At 32.6% G+C, this 22,287-nt stretch overlaps 1 protein-coding gene across 1 annotated transcript; it reads left to right on the top strand.

The window, feature by feature from the left end:
- The first annotated feature begins 49 nt into the window (after nucleotides 1-49).
- On the top strand, nucleotides 50-20,798 carry LOC129228455 (uncharacterized). Its single transcript, XM_054863136.1, has 6 exons — nucleotides 50-876; nucleotides 2,136-2,325; nucleotides 6,282-6,426; nucleotides 9,577-9,700; nucleotides 12,425-12,469; nucleotides 20,786-20,798. Exons 1-6 carry the CDS (start codon nucleotides 50-52, stop codon nucleotides 20,796-20,798), a joined length of 1,344 nt encoding a protein of 447 aa, XP_054719111.1.
- The last annotated feature ends 1,489 nt before the right edge of the window (nucleotides 20,799-22,287 follow it).

Here is a 22,287-nt window from a genome sequence, read left to right as displayed (position 1 = left end):
CTAAAAAGATTTCTCAACTACATCATAACATTACGATTTGTTCCAGAATATGATTAAGATTACTAATTTTAATGATGCTGACACAGTCAATGTTTCTCTGCCACAGATCCATGGTGAAATCATAGTGAGCGGTGATAGTGAAATAAGCGTGTGCAATGAAAATTTATCCATTGGATCTGTAACTTGGCCGGTCATCAATGGTAAATTTAAAGCATTTGTGCAACTAAGTGAAGGTGAAAATAGTATCAGACTTGAGCATAAATCATCATTCATTATTTTGAATCTGATATATGTACCTTTAAATTTCAGAAGATTTATTAGATTAGTTTATATTAAATGCAAAGATGATGATGGGTCTTTCCAAGTCCCGGAGGCAGAAAATAGTTCTCTTTCTAGTGCCTGTAAACGCATTACATTAGGTGCTCAGATGCTGCAAACATTTACTTGGGACAAAATAAAAGAGCATTGTTCCAACGGGAGAACTTTCTGTCTGGAAGAAACTGACGGCAAAGTAATATGTCATGTATTTAGCAGTAAATTAACTGTCGAAGAGGCTCATAAATTAAGTGAACAAGAATTATGGTCACATTTCGCTGTTGAACTTATGAATTCGAATCTTAGATTAGGAAATAGATGTAAATTTTTAGCTTTCCTATCATTCACTAGGTATTGTAATTATTCTAATTTGTCTCCCAAGAACCATAAAGAAGTTCTGAGACTGACTAAAGGTCAAGTAGCTTTAGGGGGTGGAGGTTTAGCCTTGTTTGGATCAGGATGTCTCCACACTTGGGCAGAAGATGTATCACAAATTCCTTGGAGATTTGGAGATAAAAGGAAGATAGACAGGAAAAAGTTAATGGATGATAGTGCTAACCGGTAAATGTCATTTATGTTTATAACTTCCCAAAAAACAAATTGATGGTAACTAAACTTTCTTTAAAATAATTAAATGATATTTAAAAACGTAATTCATATGAAAAGGCAAAGTAAATGATCACAAGCAATTAGAGAGTTCTGTAGTTGTAGCGGAATGCTGTTTCCTGAAATATTTGGTCTATTAGTGAAAATTTTAGTGTAATTTGGTTTCAAACCACCTTTGAAAAAACTAATTTCTACTTTTTGAGTTAAAAGTAGCATAAGTAATCTAAACGGAGCTATTTTGACCTGATAAAAGATTGTCAGCCGTGATGTCTGCTTAAAAGAAAGGTTTATTCTCAAATTTTTTTACAACTTCAACACACACTGTTATTTAGCTACATAATTTCAATGCATTTTTTGGACTGTATGCTTTGCCACTTGATGGACTATTCCAAGGAGTTGATATGCCTCATTTTTAACGCTAACAGAAAAACTACTGCCTACAAAATTTCATCACTTTTGAAAATTTGACGCCTTTTGCCAAAGGCAGATCCAAATGGATCTCGAGGGGCGTAATTTTTTTTTTGTTTGAAACAAGCATAAAATAGAGGTGTAGAGGAAGAAGGAAATTCTTGAATGAAACCCTTTCCTTTCACATCGCCAAAGAAATTCTAAAATTGTGTTTTTGAACAAATGCCAAAACATTTTTTGGGACTTTTACAAAGCTTTCTCTTTTTAGCATCATGGACATTCGTCTAAAATTGGTTTTAAAAATTCAGTTTCAAAAAATTCCCATGGAAAAACTTCGAACCTCGTCCTTTCCCCAAAGATTACCGGACATGATCTACAATCTTTTTAATTTTAAAATCTTAGTGAGGATCTCCGACCTATCTGTCTCTTAGCATCACTAAAGGTTGTCTAAATTTATCTTTTTTTTTTTTAAACTTAAATTTTGAAAAATTTCCGGGAGAGAGTGCTGAACCCCATAATGATGCTGAACCCCTAACATCATCAATTATATTTTAGGGTATTAATTCTGAAAAACTGTTGCTGCCGGTTACCAAGTCCCTCAGTACCCCCCCCCCTCCCCTCCCATCCTATATTGAGGCTTGCCATAGGCCATAGCCTGTTTAGAAATCCTCTACTTGTTACTATATTGAAATAAATAACTGGTCAAGAATGATTAGATTTTTTAAGATCCTATTTCAATTGTTATCAATTTTAAAATGTTTGAAATTTCAATTACTATATTTGATGATTTTACTTTCTATTTTTAGTGGTTGGCACTGGGCTTGCTATTCTACTGGTCTTGGTGCTACATTACATGAGCTTGGACATACCTTTGATTTAGGTCACACAAAAGGTGGCATTATGGGAAGAGGATTCGATGATATTTATAAATATTTCATAGTGGATCTTTTCTACTATGATCATGCATATCAGCAGAAGTACAATCCTTATTACCAGGTGCGTGAAAATCCTTCTTTGTTTTATTTTTTTCTATTCAAGATTATTATAATTTGGGTGGTAATTTTTTTCTTATGTTGATAGTTTTCAAAACATGTGGAAAATGTACAATACTTTGTTGCTTATTGCAAAAGTTAGAAAATTGATAAATTAATGCTTCTTTAAAATTGATTTGTGTTAATTCAGAAGGCAATCTAGATACTGCTTACTGCCCATATTTATAAAATACTTAGATGTTGCAAAAAACTTTTACATTACTTTGACACTTTACATTTCAAAGATATTCAGTGTCTGACAACTTAGTTTTTCTATCTATTCTTTATTTCAGATCTGTGTACTATAACTTCATTTTGTGGATGCAATGCCAAGAGCAGATCCAGACACTGGTTTAGAAGGGGTTCATTATCCGTAAGGGGGGATCAAAGTGCAATTTTTTACCCTTATCGTCGATCTGGGGCAAACGCTTCAAAATATAAGTCCCCAAAATTGAGTTGTAGTCTGTATTTGATCATTAAGGGTCACAATTTCCCTTACTTGTTGATAAATTTTGTAAAAATTTGGAAAATGTTTTATCATCATTTATTCCATTTCATTTAAATATTCAGTAAATTATGTGTCCAAATTAGGCTGAAATCAAGGAAATAATCTATATGAATAAAACAATTAATATGTATGTGTAATATATGTGTGTATGTATGTTCCCTATGCAAATCCACAGATTACGTGGGATCTCGATCAAATTTGGCAGGGAGGTACTTGGACAACTGAGAAGGAATGGAGGAGGGGTTTAGAAGTTCCAAACTATTTAAATTTTAATTTTAGGACTTGAAAATGGCATTAAATGGCTCTTTCTACCGGAAATAATTACCCACTTTTCTTGATTCAGGTCCCATTCGAAAGCCCGCGAAAAATACCCATTAAATTCATTTTCTTCCTTAGAATTTAAAAGAAAATAAGACTGCAAAATCAATGGGAAAAAAGTTTTGAGCATTTTTAAGGCTAATATGGAACAACTTTTTCATATCAAAAAATTATCGTTTGTGCGATCTCATTTTAAATTAGCGTCAATAAAACCATTGAGAAGAATGCCATATTTTTTCTTGACTGTGATTAAATAAAATTTTGTGTTTTAAGGTAAAAATGTCTCCTTTCGCTTATTATTTGGCCCTTTATCTTCTTTCTTTTTTTTACACTGTTAGCAGAAGGTAATCATGAAAGTTGCTTTTAATTTGTTCGGGAGTTTTTGATTTGCAGTTTTCTTTCTTTAAGAATGATTATTTTGACTGGAAATTTTACAATATATTTTTTTTCTTTAATTGAAGCTTGATTGTTTAAACACGCATCACTTGAGATAACTTTTATTTTGGAGGTAGAACGCGCAAAGCTGGGCGACGCAGCTAGTTTGTCAATAAAACAAAGTATTGACCTATTTACTTACTTTTTTTTTCCTACACTGATGTTCTGAAACTGCGAACTGTAAAATGCTAAATTTTTGAAGTACTACCCCTAGAAATTGAACCACTGAACAAGTGTGACATTTGTTGATTATAAACATGAAAAATGAAATAGAAGATGTTAGGATTTGAGGTTAGGAAAATGCTGTGATCAAATTTTTAATCTCTCATTTGGACCATTCCACTGTCAGGTGCAGACAAAAATACGTTTAAATTTCATTAACATGTCATCATACGAGGTGCGGCTAGAAAAAAAACCGAACTAGCACAGGTGAAACAATAAAACGAATGCAATACGGCTGAAAGTCACCTGGCCTGTCACGTGACTCTTGCTCCGCCTACTGCTCGAGTTTCATCTGCCTCCTGCACTCAGTCTGCCCGTGGCGTCTGTTCTAAGTAGTTGACGTTTTGTCTGTGCGTTGGAAAAATGTTGAGTGTACAGAAAGAACAGCGTGTTAACATCAAATTTCTTTTTAAACTTGGAAAATCTGCAAGTGAAACGTTTGTAATGTTGCAACAAGTTTACGGTGATGATTGTTTATCACGAACACAAGTGTTTGAGTGGTTTAAACGATTTAAAGATGGTCGCGAAGACACAAGTGATGACACTCGCACTGGCAGACCATTGTCAGCAAAAACTGATGCAAACATTGAAAAAATCGGTAAACTTGTTCGAGAAGATCGCCGTTTAACAATCAGAGCAATGTCTGAGTTGACAGGAATTGACAAGGAAAGTGTTAGGCAGATTCTTCATGAAAGTTTCAACATGAACAAAGTGTGTGCAAAAATGGTTCCAAAGTGTGTCACAATTGAACAGAAGGAACGCCGAAGAATGATTTGTTCTGGCATCCTAGAAAATATTGAAAGAGATCTCACCTTTTTACAAAATGTTATTACTTGTGATGAATCGTAGATTTTTACTTACGATCCCGAAACCAAACGCCAGTCGATGCATTGGAAATCTCCTGATTCTCCACGACAAAAAAAAGCACAAATGTCAAAATTGAAATTCAAGGCAATGATGATTGTTTTTTTTGATGTCAAAGGGATTGTACACATTGATTGGGTACCAGAGAGACAAACAGTGAATCAGCATTACTACATTAGCATCCTGACTACCCTACGTGAGCGAGTACGGAGAAAACGGAACGATTTGTGGAAAAAAAAGACATGGATCCTGCACCAAGACAATGCCCCAGCTCACAATGCGTTGTCAGTGAAGACGTTTTTAGCCAATCACAACATTCCCATCTTAGACCATCCACCCTACTCACCTGATTTGGCCCCCTGTGATTTTTTTCTTTTCCCTAAAGTCAAGTCAGCATTGAAAGGAACTAGATTTGAGAGTGTTGAAGCAGTAAAAGAAAAAGCGACGGAAGTAATGTATGGACTTACCGAAAATGATCTGCAGCATTGCTATGAACAGTGGAAAATTCGTATGGAGCGGTGTATAGACCGAGGAGGAGAGTACATTGAAGGAGATAACATCAAATTGTAAATAATGGAAAATAAAATTTTTTTACAGCATCAGTTCGGTTTTTTTTCTAGCCACACCTCGTATATCTTAATATTTTAATGAAATAGAGGTAAGCAATTTTTTAATCTTTACATTTGAAGCAAAGAAACTCCTGACAGAATTATATTTTTATTAAACAATTTTGTTACTTAAAAAATAATTTATTTTCATGCGTCACGTGCGGGACATCCAAAGTCAACCTCTGGTAACTTGCTTATGAAAAAATGAATATTTTTGCTCTATTAATACAACAATGACGAAACAAATTGTAGATTTTGAAAGCTATGATTACAACGTAAAGGAAACGTATCTCATTAGTTTAGAAATAAGTATTTAAACCCTTGAAAAAAATATGTTTTTGTCCATTCTATTGAAAATGGGCATTTTGTCTCACTCATGACAATTGCTGTATTTTGTAAAAAAGAAATAATTTTTGAAGAAAGTTTTTGCTTAATAAGTCACACATGCGTTTGTGATTTCTTAAGCAACAAAATTTTGTTCATCATCCTTTTAAATTATTACTTTTTATGAAAAGTATCAAGCGTCACGTTTTGGACAAAATTACTGTTTTCTGTGGAATGGCCCATTTATCTCAGCCTCACATTTCTTACTCATTGAATTACTTTATAAAGACCTTAACACATTGTGTATCAGTAAAATATGAATGAACATTGTGAAAATATGCAGAAGCTATTCAATCAAGGGCTATGAACATTTAGTACCAATAAGAAGATTTTGTGTAACAGTTAACAATGTACACACATTGTGCAATAGTACTTGGCTCTTAATCAGTTGATCGCTAAAACAAGAAATATCACGAGAATTCTTGTCACTGACCTGCTGTGTATTAAGAGTATTTTCCCATTGCAAAATATATTTTTAAAATCAAAGGAATTTTCATAAATTTTCTTTAGCTATTCAATATTTTCTCATATTTTTTCTTCTTTTTCATTTAAATTGAAAAGATTTGTTAATTTTTCTTACAGAAATCTTCCATCCACAATCAAACAGTTCCCTTCACTTTGTCACCATTGGCTTCGTGGAAGTCCAGTGCCGAAACTTCCCTTCAATATCTCCAAAGTCAAACAACAACTAATGAACAAGTGCCTCGTGAAGTTTTTGATGCCAGTTGTAAGTATATAAATATATTTTTACATTACTGCAGTGGTTCCCAAAGTATGCAACGGCACCTTGGTATGCTGCAAGGGGTACCACAAAATGACTGCAGTATTAACTACATCTAAACCCTATTAATTATGTACATAACAGGGGTAGGCCAGGGTGGCTAAAGAAAATTCGGAACAAATCTGATATACCCCCCTCTTGGCGACTTTTTCCTGTTGGCGCCAAAAAAGCGTCGCCAAGAAAACTATGTATGACGTCATATGTCATACATCGTTCTTAGCGATGCTTTTTTAGCGCCAACAGGAAAAATTCAAATTATGTCATTAATTATTTAATGAAATTAATGCATTAATTTTTTTCCGTTGTTTCTCCGGGATACGAGCCCTCGGTCTCATAGTACTTTCGTAATGAGACCTCGGCTCGCCGGCCCTGCCTCGGTCTCATTACGAAAGTACTATGAGACCTCGGGCTCGCCAGGACCTCGCTGCCGCTCGGTCCGTTATCCCTCCGACTTTTAATATACATCACAGTCGGATATAAGTCACAGATCTCCTCCGTTCAGTATACAATAAAGTCACAGATTTTATGTGAAATTAACACCATTTTTGTGCTACAAAAATGCCAACCAGACCAAAATACAAACTACCAGAAACACACTAAAAACACAATAATTCAAAATATGTTCACTTACCTTTTTTACTTTTCTTTTACTTCCTCACGTGAGGCAGTGCACATATGTTCCGCTCTTAGGGAAATTATCCCATTTTTTATTATCATTACTTTACAAAAATATTTAAATTATGTTTGTTTTGACAAAAAAAAATTCCAAAAAAAACAACCTTATTTTACTTGTATTTTGTACTCCACCCAATTAATTTCGCGAATTTAAATATAAAAAATCTATTTAGGACTCCGGTACGTCCAAACGTTGGACGACCTGACGAAAAAGAAAAAGAAGATTCATTCAAAAATTTCAATTGATACATTTGGACAACATCACAAACCGAACTCATAATTAAAATAGAAAATTCAACTAAATTAACATTGAAAAACAACAAGAAAAAGAATACTCTAAAATAAAGTTTGAATTGAAACTTTATTTTAGAGTATTCAACTTAAAATCTCCCTAAGAGCGGAACATATGAGTACCTACCTCCTACCACACTTCGAGAAACTACTTTCCAGCGTTCAAGTTACAAAACCAGGGTTGCCAAGTTATCGCCTTATTGGCGATTTTCGTATCGAGCGAAAAATTAAAATCTCGCCAAGAGGGGGGCATATCAGAGGAGAGCCGAAAATTCTAATTCTGTAAAAGGTGCCACGAAATGGAAAAGTTTGGGAACCCCTGCATTACTTTAAGAGCTGTCATTTGCACGGAAATGGAGATATCAGTGATTTTATGAACTGAAAGTTTTGCAAATTATGAAATGATATACAAGTATATATAAAGCAAATTTATGTATAAAAAATATTTTGCAAGGCATAAATTTTCACAATAGTTATGGGCTTGCAAATATTAAAGCCTAGCCAAAATTGATGCTTTCACAGTAATTTCTCAGTAGTGTAACCAAACCTGTAATTTGAAGGATCAAGGTGAGTTAATAGCTCTCACTGGTTTTTAGAAACATACTTATCAGCATGACTAATTTTCAGGCTGATAGGATCTTGCATTTTAAGGTGAGATGTGATTTTAAGAATTTAGTGAGGAATTAGAAAATAGATCTAGAATAACGGCTTGCGGATAGCATTAATAGGGATCCAAAGCAGTTTTTTGCTTCTGCTAGTTTTAAGAATGCTTGCCTCAGTCAAGTAATCCCACTGATAGATAAGAATGGTACCATAATCGAAAAGAATGAGGATATTGCTGATTCAGTAAAACCTGTCTACAACGATACTGTTGGGACAAAAAAAACAAAAACAAAAAAAAATAGACAGGTTACCATTATAGACAGTTTAATTATTCATGCTGTTATTTTTCTCGGACCAAGAAAAATGTCCTTATAGACAGGTTTATTGTTATAGACAATATTGTTATACACAGGTTTCACTGCATTCTTATTAATGTTTTTTTCAAGTGTTTTTAACAGAAACTGTATTTTATCAGTTGATATGAGTTGAACACAAAATAATATTCAGTTTAAGGATTTTGTGTTTTCTGGGAAGGATGTGTTATATTATTTGAAACGAATTAAAGTATCTAAGGCTCCTGGACCCGATAATATTTATCCAAAAATCTTTGTTTTGTGTGCAGATGAATTAGTAGGCATTATCTTAAAAATTTCAATGCTTCTTATAACTCGGAGGTTTAGTGTCAAAAGACTTACTTTGGCAGTTTGTAAAATTTTTGAAACTCTGTTAAAACTGAAAAAAATGAACTTTCTGGAGGATTATTGTCTGCTGTCTGGTTCAAAGTATGGTTTTGAATGATGAGTATACTTTTAGAAAGGAAAGACCCTGTGCGTAACTAATTTATTGTGCTTTAATGACAAAGTTACCACTGCGTTAGAAAACTAAAACTATGTAGATGTTGTTTACATTGACTTTCAAAAAGCTTCCAACAAAGTTCACCATCTCAGAAATATCTCCCTCTCTTATTCCTGTTATCCCTCTTCCTTGAAATATAAATCCCTCTTCCACATACTCTTTCAAGGTATTTGTATTGGATTCCAAAACTTTGTGATTAATTTTCTTGGTAGCAGTGCAATGCCAATGATAGTATTTTGGATGAGCATTTTTTATATGGTGGTGGCAGTTATTGCATCCACTGAGCAAGATGCATACATATGCCTGCGGTAGTTAAGGGATTTTGACAAATGTGAAAATGTCACCATGTTACGAACTGTAAAATTGTGGCTTTTCAAGTTCCCAATGCTTTTGAGTTTGAAAGTAGGTTTAGAATTTGAATGAAAACTAAATTACAAACTCATCTTCTCTAAGGATGGATTCAGTATTCATTATTCAAAACAATTTCATCAACTGTTTTTTGTATTGTGTAAAGTAAGTCTTGTGAGCAAAACCTGGTCTATTTCCTTAAATCTGATTTAAAAGTATTAGATAACTATTTCTCTTGATTTCCGAACTGAGTTTACCTCAATCCACTTGATAACTTTTCATATTTCTCAGCAGTAATTCTTTAATTGTTCTTCATTTCTTTAGTAAATGAAAAGCCTTGGAGTCTTCCAACTCTTCCAGAAGTATGGTTTACTGATGCCACTTATGCAGTGAATGTCGGTCAAGCTTACTGGGAGCGATCGTCTGCCTTAATACTTTATTATCACAAGTAAGAAGCTAATCGAAATGTTATTTTATCTTCTTTTAAGAAGAAACATTGTTCTATTCAAGGGTTTATATGATAGGTCTCAATTTTCGCAACTTTACTTAAGATTGACTTTTAATTGTGTCACATGATCACCTGATGAATTCTTTGCTTACAATACATTTTGAGTTTTTTCTGTTTACACTTAAAAAAAAAATCATTAATGTGATTTTGTTATCATTAAATCTCTGTCGTATTTTTTTTTTTTTTTAATAGCAAAATAAAAGCAATAATAATATTTTTTGGTTGATCATATGAAAATTGAACAATGGTTATAAGTTGATGCATTTGTGTGTGAGTGTAACAAAACTGTTTGTAGAAATAGAGCAGGAGGTGGAGGGAATGAATTTCTATTGAAGAATCAAATCTCCTTTGATTTGGGAGTGCAACCACACGGAGCCAGCATTAGCAAATGGGGGGCCCAATTGATGAAATCTGGTGAGACCCTTTACAAAAAGATTTTACAAATTTGAGCAGTCCCTGACCATCGATTTTTCAGAGGCGGACAAAGATTTGAAACTGCCGCAACTATCTGTCTTTCTTTAAGTTTCTACATCATATTTTATTTTTATTTATTCATTTTTAAGGAATGAATGAATGAATTCCCACAAAAATAAGAGTGAATTTTAAGAATTTAAGATAAATTTAGCTCTGAGATTCTTTATGTGCAATTTATCACTTTGATGGAAAAATATGCACCAAAATTTACAAGAACTAAAATAGCAATTTTAGACTGTCTTTGGTGACAAAAAAAGTAGGCAGGCCTGTCATTTAGGAAGGTCAGGTGGAGGCAACTTTTTTTTTTTTTTTTTTTGAACTCTCCCTATTGATATACTATGTTGTTTTTGCTGTTTCTAATCTCTAGTTAATATGACAGAAATTCAAACCAACTCCATAAGTCGAAAAAAAAAAAAACCCAGAAAGTTCAAAAACTCAAAAGGTTGATATACAGTGTGATCAGATAATGTGTAGCCAAATTTTGATGGAAGTTAGACTGGATGATAAGAAGCAAGAATCATATATAACATGTAATGCAAAAATAGTGCTGACTTGTTGCATTTGCTTAAAGCCAGAAACTGTTATGAAACAGGTTGTAAATAATCAAATTATGACACAAGCACAATTTTTCACCGCATTTCTTTTATTGAGGAAGGTTTAAACAAGTAGTTAAAATGTACTTCCCGAATCTGTAATATGTGCATCACAACAACAACGCAGAGATCAATGACAGCTTGTCAAAATGCTCATCATTGCGATCTGTCATTGTATTACCATTGTGGTGCATTGGTGTGTGGTCATTGGTCATTGTGATACATGTAATGCATTTAGTGGCAACAAATTTCAACAGTTGTTTTAAATCTTCCTCAAAAACAAAAAGTAGGACAAAATTATGTTTGTGTTATAATTTGTCATTATTTGTCACCTGTTTTGCATCCAACAATTTCTGACTTTGCATGTCAAGAACTTGTTGATATCATATGTTCCTATATGATTCTTGCATGCCCATCAAAATCAGACTACTCATTTTTCAATCACCATGCATATCAAATTTACTTAACTTAACCATAAAAATACAACATCCAATTTATATTGCATGTTGCAAAGATTATGGTATGAAAAATTGATGTGATTTCAAAATCATGTATAAAGTTTTTTTATTGATTAAATACAAATGTTTGTTATAAAAAGTCAAGTTAAAGTTTATAGCATTAGATTTTCTGCCAAGTCCTTGTGTAAAATAATTCTTCATATTGGAATAGGATTAAGTGTATCTGTAACAGTACAAAATCTAATGTTTTGTCTATCGGAAATTTTTCCAAAGAAATTTTAAACTCTATGGAAACATACTCATATAAAAATGCCTTATCTTATCTCCACCAACTCCCTAATTTTTAGCATGAGACCTTAGGATTGCCACATTGCATAGGAGAGTTGGTGGATGAATTTTTAGGGCCTTGTCGGGAATGGCCCAGGTTATCTGGTTAAATGACCCTGATTATGGCATCAGAGTCATTTAGAAATCCCTCCCGGCAGTGTTTTAATCTTTAGCTCCCTTGTCAAGTAGAAATTATTTTGATGTTCTATAGAAACCCTTAAGAAGGCAACAATCCCCAAATTACTCTTCACCAAAAAAATCATGAACCAAGCTGAAGCTGTGTCCGTGTAGTTTAGTCTCTGATTCTTAGGGCATTAAAGGTAAAACAAACAGTTAGTTATTTAATGTGTTTTCTGTTTTTAATTTCGGAATCAAATTATTCAACTGATATATGAAATGGATACAAAATGATTAAAAGATATAAAGGATTTTTAAAAAGTGGCTGAATACTTAACTATGTGTCAATAAATAGTAGCAAAATATGCTAAGTATTATTAAAGAACCAAAGAGTAAAAGATTTTCTAGGGATAAATAGCTCATGCTTTTAAAAAACACTAATCTAAGCAGAAAGAGGCAAGGTAATTAAATGCACTAAAATAAACTTCATGGAAATGCAAATGAGTATCACTAATTTTTTTTTCAATCTGGCTAAGGAATGTAGAATTTGTAAAATAAGTAAGCAAAAAAAGAAAAAATAAATAAAAGTGAAATATTTTAAAAATGGAGCATTTTTTAATTCTGAAGTATTTTGATTAAATATACTATTTTGCTATTTGTTTTATACATTATACTCCATTGATATTTATTTTTAGGTGGTTTAATGACCATGAAGACGAATCTACTCCTTCTTTGACAAGGTGGGTAAATATTCGGTTGCAATTGTACTACAATTTAAAATGCTATTTGTTACAAAATTTTGAATTTAAGATTTTTAAGAAGGCTGTATCCAGAAGGGGATATTAGTGTTTCAATATTCCCTCGATGTAATTAATGTATTTATTATGGTTATCTCCTGTTTTTGTCTTACAATAACAAAATATACATTTTGCTTAAAATAAATATTTTCCAAACATGATTGGTCATGAAGACAGAAATCATGACATTAAGGGAAGTAGGGGTATAAAAAAACTTGGAAATTGTGGGAGAGGAGAGAAATTAAAGAACCTACCCTGAAAAGAACTTCTGACTATGACTTACACTTTTACTTGTATTTGTATGTTTCTATTGTCATTTGTATTATTAACATAAAGTAAAAATTTAACAGAACTATTTTATTCTAATAATGTTAATTCAAAGAGTTGTAAATATATTTTCATAGCGATCAGTTTCATCACATAAATTTTTTCTTCTGTATTGTATGTCAATTCTTTACTTTTTTTGAATATCGTTGGCTGAAAGCAACAGTTGGAAATCTTATTTTTAGTTCTGGGATTAAATATCTTACTTTTACTCTTTAGCGACAATATGTTATACTTTTAATATTTCATAAATTAGCCACATTTGATAAATTTCCGAAACTTTTTCCCCCATAAAAATGCTTCACACACATGTGAGCACAAAAAAAAAAAAAAAAAAGAAAAGAAAGAAACAAACAAACAAACTTTTTGAAATTTTTGTTTTGCAAATGGAGAAAGAATGTGCCTAAAAAATCTTTACATTATACTTTTTTTTTTTTTGTGTGTGTGTGTAAAGATGTTACTTAAAAAATATCAGCCACTGATTTTTTTAACCTTTTTTTAAAAAAATTATCCTGTTCAGTCATGAATTCTATGTAGAACCTTAAAGTCAATCTTCTATAAATTAATTTTACACCTTTTAGTTAGTATGAATTCTATTATTAAAACCAACCTAAGAAATTAAAGTGTTTAGTTAAAAAACAAATTTATCAGAATTAAACTGTATTTAAAATATTATTTTTCTGATGCTTTCTGGTTTAATGAGAACCAAGTCAGGAAAAGAAATGAGGCTGGATGTATGATCAGAAATGAATGTCCTTGAACTGAAGAGGTCAAAACATTATTTAATTGAGCTACTGAACATTTACTCGCAGATCTGTGAAATAAATGCAAATAGAGACTTGACTAAAACTCTCACCCGCCCTTAGAACTGGCCACTTTCAAGATATGACAATCCAGAAAGATGGTAATAGAACCTACTGTCCCTGCAGTTACTGTGATGATATCCCATTTACACCAAATCATATTTTTGAGTGCCCTGCCATTTTAAGATCTCTCGTCCAGCTTGGGGAATTCTCTCCCACCGACATCAGTCTGTACTCTGGCAACATCAAGGAGCTGGCCGGCTGTGTTTTGCACACACATGGATATATTGCTCATTTGGAAGAAGAGTGCCACAATAGGAAGAAATGAAATTATATAGAGAAGCATTTGAAGGTTAGCTTTTCAGGCTATTTGCTGTAAGAAAAGTACGTTTGCTGTGCTCTCCAGTAATTAATATTAGAACAAAAAATCTGTCATCATTTTCCAAAGAACGTTATTTGAAGCCCTTTAAGCGACTAAAAGAGAAAATTAAAAATTTTGTATTGTGGCAGCTTTCTTCCAAACGAGCGACATAGTTCTTCCTATGGACACAACACCACCACTGAACATTTTACATTTTGTGTTTTTAAAAGCGAATTTCTTTTCATTTTTATCAATTTAAAAATTTATAATGCTTCACATGACTTACATTGGTTTTATTTTCTCCTTCCTAGTCATACAATAACTTCATCTCATGGACTAAGAATATTAGAATTCCGTGATGAGAAAGGCACTTCTTTTCACCATGTTGAATTTCCAGATGAAAATGAGTGTACTTCGATTGATTTGAGCGAAATCGGAATTCAGAGTTTCATACCTGAGGATTGTAAAGAGGTTTCATTCATAGCTGAAGACAATCAAGGAAATATATTAAAATCTAGATTTCCTATTAATGTCTCTGAAGAAAAATGAGAATACTATTATGAGTCAAACTCTTGCTGAAATTTTCTTTGTAATAGACAAAATATTTGTAAAGTTAAAAAGCATTTGCCAAATTTTCTCATTAACCAATGTTAAGAACATTATGAAAGAAAAATTTTGAAAATTCACAATTTTTTTTTTTTTTTTGCTGGTATGCTATATAATATTTCAAAAAAAAAAAAAAATGTTGAGTTGTATGCCGTAATAATTAGATTAATTACATATTCATTGCTTTAAACTTAATATTTCTCATTATTATTATTATTATTTTTTTTTTTTTTTTAATATTGCAAGGAGGGCTGTAAAAAGAGGGGGCGGGCCAAAAAAAGTGATTACTCCAGGTCCAAAAATATGAGAGGCTGCTGTAAAGTGAGCTTTTTCTGCTAACAATTAATATTTTCTAATAATTGCTTTTTTTCAAAAATATTTTTTTAAATGCTAGCACATAAGTATAGATTTATGTCTTTTATTGTATGACATGCATATATTTTCTATTGCATGTTCAGTTATGTAATAATTAAAATGCAAAAATGTTCGATTCTTTTCTGTTATATGCCCACCATATTGTTAATGTGATTTTTTTTGGCTTTGAAAGAAGACCTATGAGTGTTAATCTGCCGTGGTAATGTAAGGGACAGTTGGTTTCCACTCGAAACAAAAGCAGTCAAAAATGCCAAGTTCTAACATTTCCTAATTGTTAGTATATAATTTAAAGTGCTTTTCTTCAAATATCTCAGAAACTAATTTTTGCAGATACTGCCATCTACTGTGTACCAACAAATGGTGTAACTTCGTCATTTTTTTGGGGTGGGGAGGGGTAATATTGGTCAAAAAAACAAAAAGTCATTCATTAGTACGAGTAATGATAAAATCATGCCGCTGCTACCTTGACTAGGCCTTTTAAATAAGTAAATGACAATCAGTCTCCTATGTCTAATACGGTTTTTCGTTTGTTTTGCCAATGTTATTCTCAAACGCTATCTATCTCATAGTATTGAAGTGTTGAAACAAACTTTCATTTTTAAGAGGGGGCATAAACATAGTAAGATAAAAATATAAAGTATCTGCTCACACAGCTCAAAACTATCTGCAGGAATGAAAATCAACATGCAGAGGGTAGATAAAATTATTAGTAAGAAAATGCCTTTTGCTTTCAATCATGTATTCGTGATAGCAATAGTGAACATTTTTCATTAATTTATCTTCAAACTTTGAAGATAATCGGTGTTTAATATGGATATTATTAACAATTTTCAGCCATTGCTCATATCTACAGCAAATGTATCTGTGCACAATATCCACGGGCACATCTATATTATCTCCCTGAGTTCCATTGTCCCTTAAAACAACCCTGGTTGCAAGTTTTGACTTTTTAAAAGCCCTGTCCCAAAAATTTACATATTTTATGAAAATTCAAAAATTTTTTGAAGGCTCAGTTTAGAGAAAAAGAAACTAGGGCTCTGGGGAACACTTTAGAAATTGTGATATTTTCTTTTATCATGTTCTTTTCATTCATCTTTTATGCATGAACAAATATACTTGAAATTGACACAAGCTTGATTTAGTATTATTGATATCTAAACTTATTCATGTTTTTCTTTGTCTTTTTAGTTTTCTTATTTATTTTCTTTGATAATTAATTATTATGTCATTGATTTTTCTATTAATTTTTCGATCGTTATAAGTTTTATTTCTTTCTGACACACAGTCATAATTCATTTCTTACAAATTCTCTTTCATTTCTATATTTTTATCAGTCTTTCATTTTTGTTTTTATTCTAGTCTTATTTTCTAGTCCTTTGTTGCCTTCAAGTTTTTCACATTTTTCTTGATGAGCATATCCCTAGATATGTATTTACATTGTCTCTTTGTACTGCAAAGCTTATTCCAAAACTAAGGTCCATGTGGCCCATCCTCATGAGATAAGATTTTTACTGAAGGTGCTTTTCCACATGATTGTGAATAAAACCTGTAGTTCCTGCAATGCTACTCCAATTTCTTTAACCCCTTCTCATAGAAGTACCACCTGGGATTTAGTAACGCCAGTCTTACATTCTTTGTCCTTTTAAAGTTATTTCCTACCTAGCTGCATCTTCAAATGCAAGAGGAAGTAGTCTTGGTTCAAAATTGGGACTATGCAAAGGACAATGAAAAAGATTCAAGAGAAAATTTTGGGTCTACTTAATTTTGACAGCAGCGTGATGTTCTGTGTAATTGGTGCATAACTTACAATGATGAATATTTTATTAGGAACTTAAGATCCTTTTGCCAGCAAAAACCTAATCACACCACCCATTTCATAACTGGCAACAAATAAATCAAAACGACAATAGCCATAGTTTTGTTAAGGGGTGGCAAATAGAGCTGCATGCATGAAAATGTATTGAGGTCAACCATCAGTAAAATAATGGTCACTGGGCGATACTTTTGGAATATGTCTCTCATATCTATATATTACATAAATTTAAGAAAGTTATATAACAACTCTTTAACATGGTTTAATGTTTACTAGGATGAACTATATATATATATATATATATATATATATATATATATATATATATATATATATATATATATATATATATATTTGTTATGGTAATTGCAAATTATTCATTATGTACCTTAAATTTAATAAGAATGTTATATTTTCAAATCTTGTTACTCCCAATTTTTTCGAAGAAAATCATAAGAGTGATGTCTTTTAACGCAGTTGAAAGTTTGAATATTTGTGAAACATTTTGACAGTATATGTGAAAATCTTTAAAAAGTGTTTGAGTTTAAGAAAAAGTTTGTTCGGACAGTAGCTTTCAAGAACTGTGATACTGACAGTTCACAAAACACTTGTGGTTCTTCAAGCTAAAAAAAAATATGAAGTTGTTTTATTTTTTTAATTATTGAATTTTTAGACCATTAATGTTAAAAAAATGATATTTTTCAAAATTTATTTTACAAAAATTTAAAAACTGTTGACAAAAATATGCATTTGTTTTATTTTGTTTGATTATTGAATTTTTAGAGCATTAATGTTAAAAAAAAAAGGATGAATGTTAAAAAAACTAGGTTGAAATGGTTGAAAGACTGCCAACACAGCTAGCATACTGCGGTGTGCAGGTAAAGGGCAGTAACTACAAATTTTTCATTTTTTTGCATTTTTTCATGTATTGTACGCTTTATTGTACATGCTTGCTTATTTGGTTTCCACTGAAAAAAGCGCAAAAAAACGCCAAATTCCAAGATTTTCCTATGGTTAATATTTTGAATCTGACAACCATTTCATCAAATATCTCGAAAACTCATTTCTGCAGATACTGCTGTTTACCTGCACTCGGCAGCATAATGGAAATAGAGATGTTTTTAGAGCATTTTTTTAGTCTCTCTCTAATTCCCTGTTCTCGAATCTGGCTGTGATAATGCATATCACATTTTTCACCCATTTACATTTTTCCCATGTTTTCGGTCATTTTAATCGTTTTCTTCCCCCATTTTGTTGTTTTTTTATTTTCTTGTGCATTCCACGTTTTCCCCGCGTTCCCCCGTTAAATTTCGCACACTTTACGATATCAAATATGTGACTTATTCACTTTTCCCATCGTTTAGCTTTTTGTCAATTTTTCAAGCGTCGATCCGATTTTTTGCATCTTCTTGTCGGCCATTAAAATGGCGTAGCGTCCCCTTCCCTTCGTTGTTTGGGCGCCAAACGCACTCATTGGTTCCCGCGCATCGCCGCGTACCCGGATCTGATCGCTCATTTGCCGATTCATTTTTCCACCCCATTACACTCTACTTGCTGCTCTCTGTACGCTCGGTCGCAATTTTTGCGGCTCCGGTTATTTTTGTTCAACGATGGCGATGATGAAGCATCGGTCCACGGCGTCAGGGGACGGCCATTGCTCGCCGCGAAATTGTTAAGACCTCAACATGAAGTGAAAGTCTTATTTTTTAATATATGTTTTGAATTATAATAATCAAGATCGTTACTTTGTCGCAGCCGAAGATGAGAGCATAGAAGATCCATCACCTGTTTGAATCATGGCGTCCGGTGGTGGCACGCTAAATCGTGCACCTGAATCGTCCCCTTAAGTAACTACCCTTTCGATAATCAACATAGCATGAGGTGACGACATGGATGCGCAATTACCTCGAAATTACCCCGATTCATTTTTAAGCGCGTGACGATCTCAACATTGTCACCATGGAGATTACAGCTATCGCCATTTTTGTCTCAACGTACATTGGCCTGCAACTGACATCGTCCACCAGGAGCCATCCCTGAATTACACTCCACCATCTTCATAGCGAACTGTCCGTCCTCCGTCCATTTTAATTTGGTTATTTCACCATCCTCCGTGTGAACTCTCCGTTTTTTTTGACCTTTAACGAACTTTGCAACAAACCCCAGCTCCATTTTTTTGAACTCTTAAGTCTGTATTCCTCGCATTTTTTTTTTTTTTACTAAGTAAGAAATGTTCTGGTGATCACCATGCCTAGTGCCTGTCTTCGTGTCTGCTTAGAAGTTAACATAGAATAAAGAATGTATGGTAATGATGTTTGTGCTTACTATCGTCTTCAAATACACAACCCCCGGGTAAGTCTCTTTTAAATTTTGTTCTTTGGCATTCAAGGCAGTCGTTGGTCTGAGGTTATGAGCGGCTGCGATGCTTCCACTTCCACGGCCTAAAATCGTTATCTTTTTGGTTTTCGAATAACTTTGCAAAATTAATCGCGCGCATCATGACACTGGCCATGACAAAATGAGTGCTTTGTATGCAAATGTTGGATCATATTCATACAAGTCAAATATGAATAACAAAAATAAAATCTTTGGCCCAACAGATTGAGCAATCACTTATTTAAAAGTAATCGGTTTATTATCAATGAGAAAAGAAAAGAAGGTGCGGGAAGAAATTAGTTTTCAGTTCTAACTTCACTTCAATCACTACTTTCAATGAATGAAGAAAGGTGCTAAGCCCACTCAGTGTGACTCAAATGAACAAAATGCATTGTTCCATAGACTACTTACTGGTTTCATTGTAAAGATGAAAAATATTCTATTGTGGATACCACTTTAGTTAGCTATGCAGCACAGTGCCCGGAAAAAAAAATTTAAATGCAGACCCTTGGTTATATAGAGACATGTTGGAGCATTGGATATGTTCAAATAGAGTAACTGGTTGCACCGGTTGATTGATTTGATAAGGTCAAGTGGTTAGTGGGATGAGTGTCTGTAGGATATTTTCATTAACCGGTTACTCTATTAGAATGTGCTTGGTTTGTTTAACTAGCGACTCTGGTTTAACATAACCACTGCATATAGGTGCATACATAAAGTATAAAAATTAAATAAAAATAGTAACATTGCTTTAATCATCAATTCTTGTGATAAAACATTAACCATGTTTTAAAACAACAAAACATATAAAAAAAAATAACATTTTTGATTGATAAAATGTAGTAATTTTTAAAACATTGTTCAATCTATGTTTATATACATAAATGCTGTATACAAATATTATGTATATAAACAGCACAACAAAACAAAACATTTTTTTTTTTTTTTTGCTCAAAAAGCAAAAGTTCAAGAGTTTTGCTCAAAAGTGTTCCCGCAAAAGTTTAGGTGAACTGTGACAGACATAAATACAAACATGACTACCAGTAACAGGCTCTGAGCATAGCTAGGCTGGTCTTAGTCAGTTTATTAGTCCTTAATGAAGATCAATGGCCCTCTTACAGCTATCCAACACGTTACTCATTACCACCTTTTTCAAGCTGTTTCAAGTGCCCACAATCCTACTAAAGTAGTAATTTTTCCTAATTTCCAGGTTATCCTGAGATTTGAATAGCTTAAAACAATGACCCCTCATCCTGCTTTCTGTGCAAAAATTTAACCCATTAGCATCTTTCATTTTGATAAATTTAAACTGCTGCATCATGTCCCCTTTAACTATCCTTTGCTCCAGGCTATACATATTAAGCCTATTTAGTCTGTTATCATTATCTAAATATGTAAGTCACTTTACTAGTCTAGAGTCCCTTCTATTCATAAAAATAATAAACAAAAGAGTTCCTGCAACTGATTCCTGAGGAACCCCGCTAAACATCACTCAAACAGGCGTATAAACATCTGACTACCGCTTTCTTTTCTTTTTAAACTAAAAAAAAATACATTATCTTATTGTTTATTAATTCATTCAACGTAGTTTCTTGTTTTAGGTACTATACTTGAAGTAATGCCTAAAAAATATATTTTACTGCCAATTAATCAGCAAATGTGATCGATTACCAATTACTACCAATTAATCAATGCATCTATTGTTATTACTATTGTCATTTTACAGTGCTAGTCATGAGTTACATTTAAAAATTACTCCAAAGTTTGCTTGCGTGTCTGGAAAAAAGAAACTTCTGTTCAAAAAATCTAAACACACAGCTTAAAAATTCTAATGCTTCAGGGTGCTCTTAATTGTTGGCTTTAAAAAAAAATGTAGCTTTTACCTAGTTGATTTACATTTATGGGGTTGAAAATTAAAAAAATACTCTTACTGAAATTTACACATCACAAATATTGATCTTTTACTAAAGAAATATTTTCTTTGTTTAACTAAAACAAATAATTTTTGACTTGTGTAAAAACATTTGCTTCATTTAGTGGAGTTCATTAAACTTGTTACATTAAAGCTAACAACTTTTCTTATAGTAAAACATTTGCCATGATTTTTTTCTCTTCTTTTTTTATGTTATGTACATTTGAGCTTCATACTTGTGTTTTATTCTTTTAAATGTTTTGTACATATTGTCATATTTTTTATATAATGTTTTGTATCAAATTTATTGCCGATATGTTTTTCTGGCGATGTTAAAATTGTAGTTATGTATATTGGTTGTATCTTTCTATTCAAATGATTTAAATATATTTTTTTACTTGAATAATGACTTGGGTTTTTTCTCTCTTATTTTCTGCTGTTCAGATTTTTCTAATTAATTTCAATTGAATCAGTAATTTTAAAATGGGCTTAGTTTGAATTTTTATCCCTCTCTCACCTTTTGTCTTTTATATGTGTAGTTGGAGCTTAACACGAGTAAAATAAAGGAACTCACTATATTACAGTTTAACTATCCCCCTCTCCCGCAACATTTCTGAAGCCCCACTGCTTTAGCTATTCTACTAGAAACTCGCCCGCCAAGGTATGACGCTTGAAAATTGCTTCTATATTTGAACGAAGCCATTGCCTGTTTGGTGATATTTTGATAGTTGAAATTGTAATCCTAACTTCAGTGGATTAACCCTATACTCCAGTAGGTAGCGTTCATTGTTGACCTTTTTTTTTTATTTCTTCATTCCCCTGAAATGAGCCTTACCAGTAAAACAGTTAAGTTACCGGATCCAGTTCAGCCTTGTCACGATAAAGCCTTTCCCTGCATGTTAAACATTACCAAAACATTTTATCAAATTATCATGCCGTGGCGCGAGTTTCATTGTTGAAATGCAGGTTACTTGATCATCGGCTATTATACATAAGAGGATTAGAATGGAGTGCTGGAACAGTTATCGAGATTGTTGATGGCTGATCTCTATTGCATTTCTTAATATTCATATACTTTAGCTAGGGGTACTTCAACCGAAAAAAAATGCATCCTCAAATGTTGTCGAGCATCCCCCCCCCCAAAAAAAAAAAGAAAACGCTAGCTAAAGTATCTGAATATTAAGACAATTG

Source organism: Uloborus diversus, chromosome 8 (assembly GCF_026930045.1).
Source record: "Uloborus diversus isolate 005 chromosome 8, Udiv.v.3.1, whole genome shotgun sequence".
Lineage (NCBI taxonomy): Eukaryota > Metazoa > Arthropoda > Arachnida > Araneae > Uloboridae > Uloborus > Uloborus diversus.
Note: the sequence above shows the minus strand (reverse complement) of the source record. Positions and strands in the feature narration are given on the sequence as shown.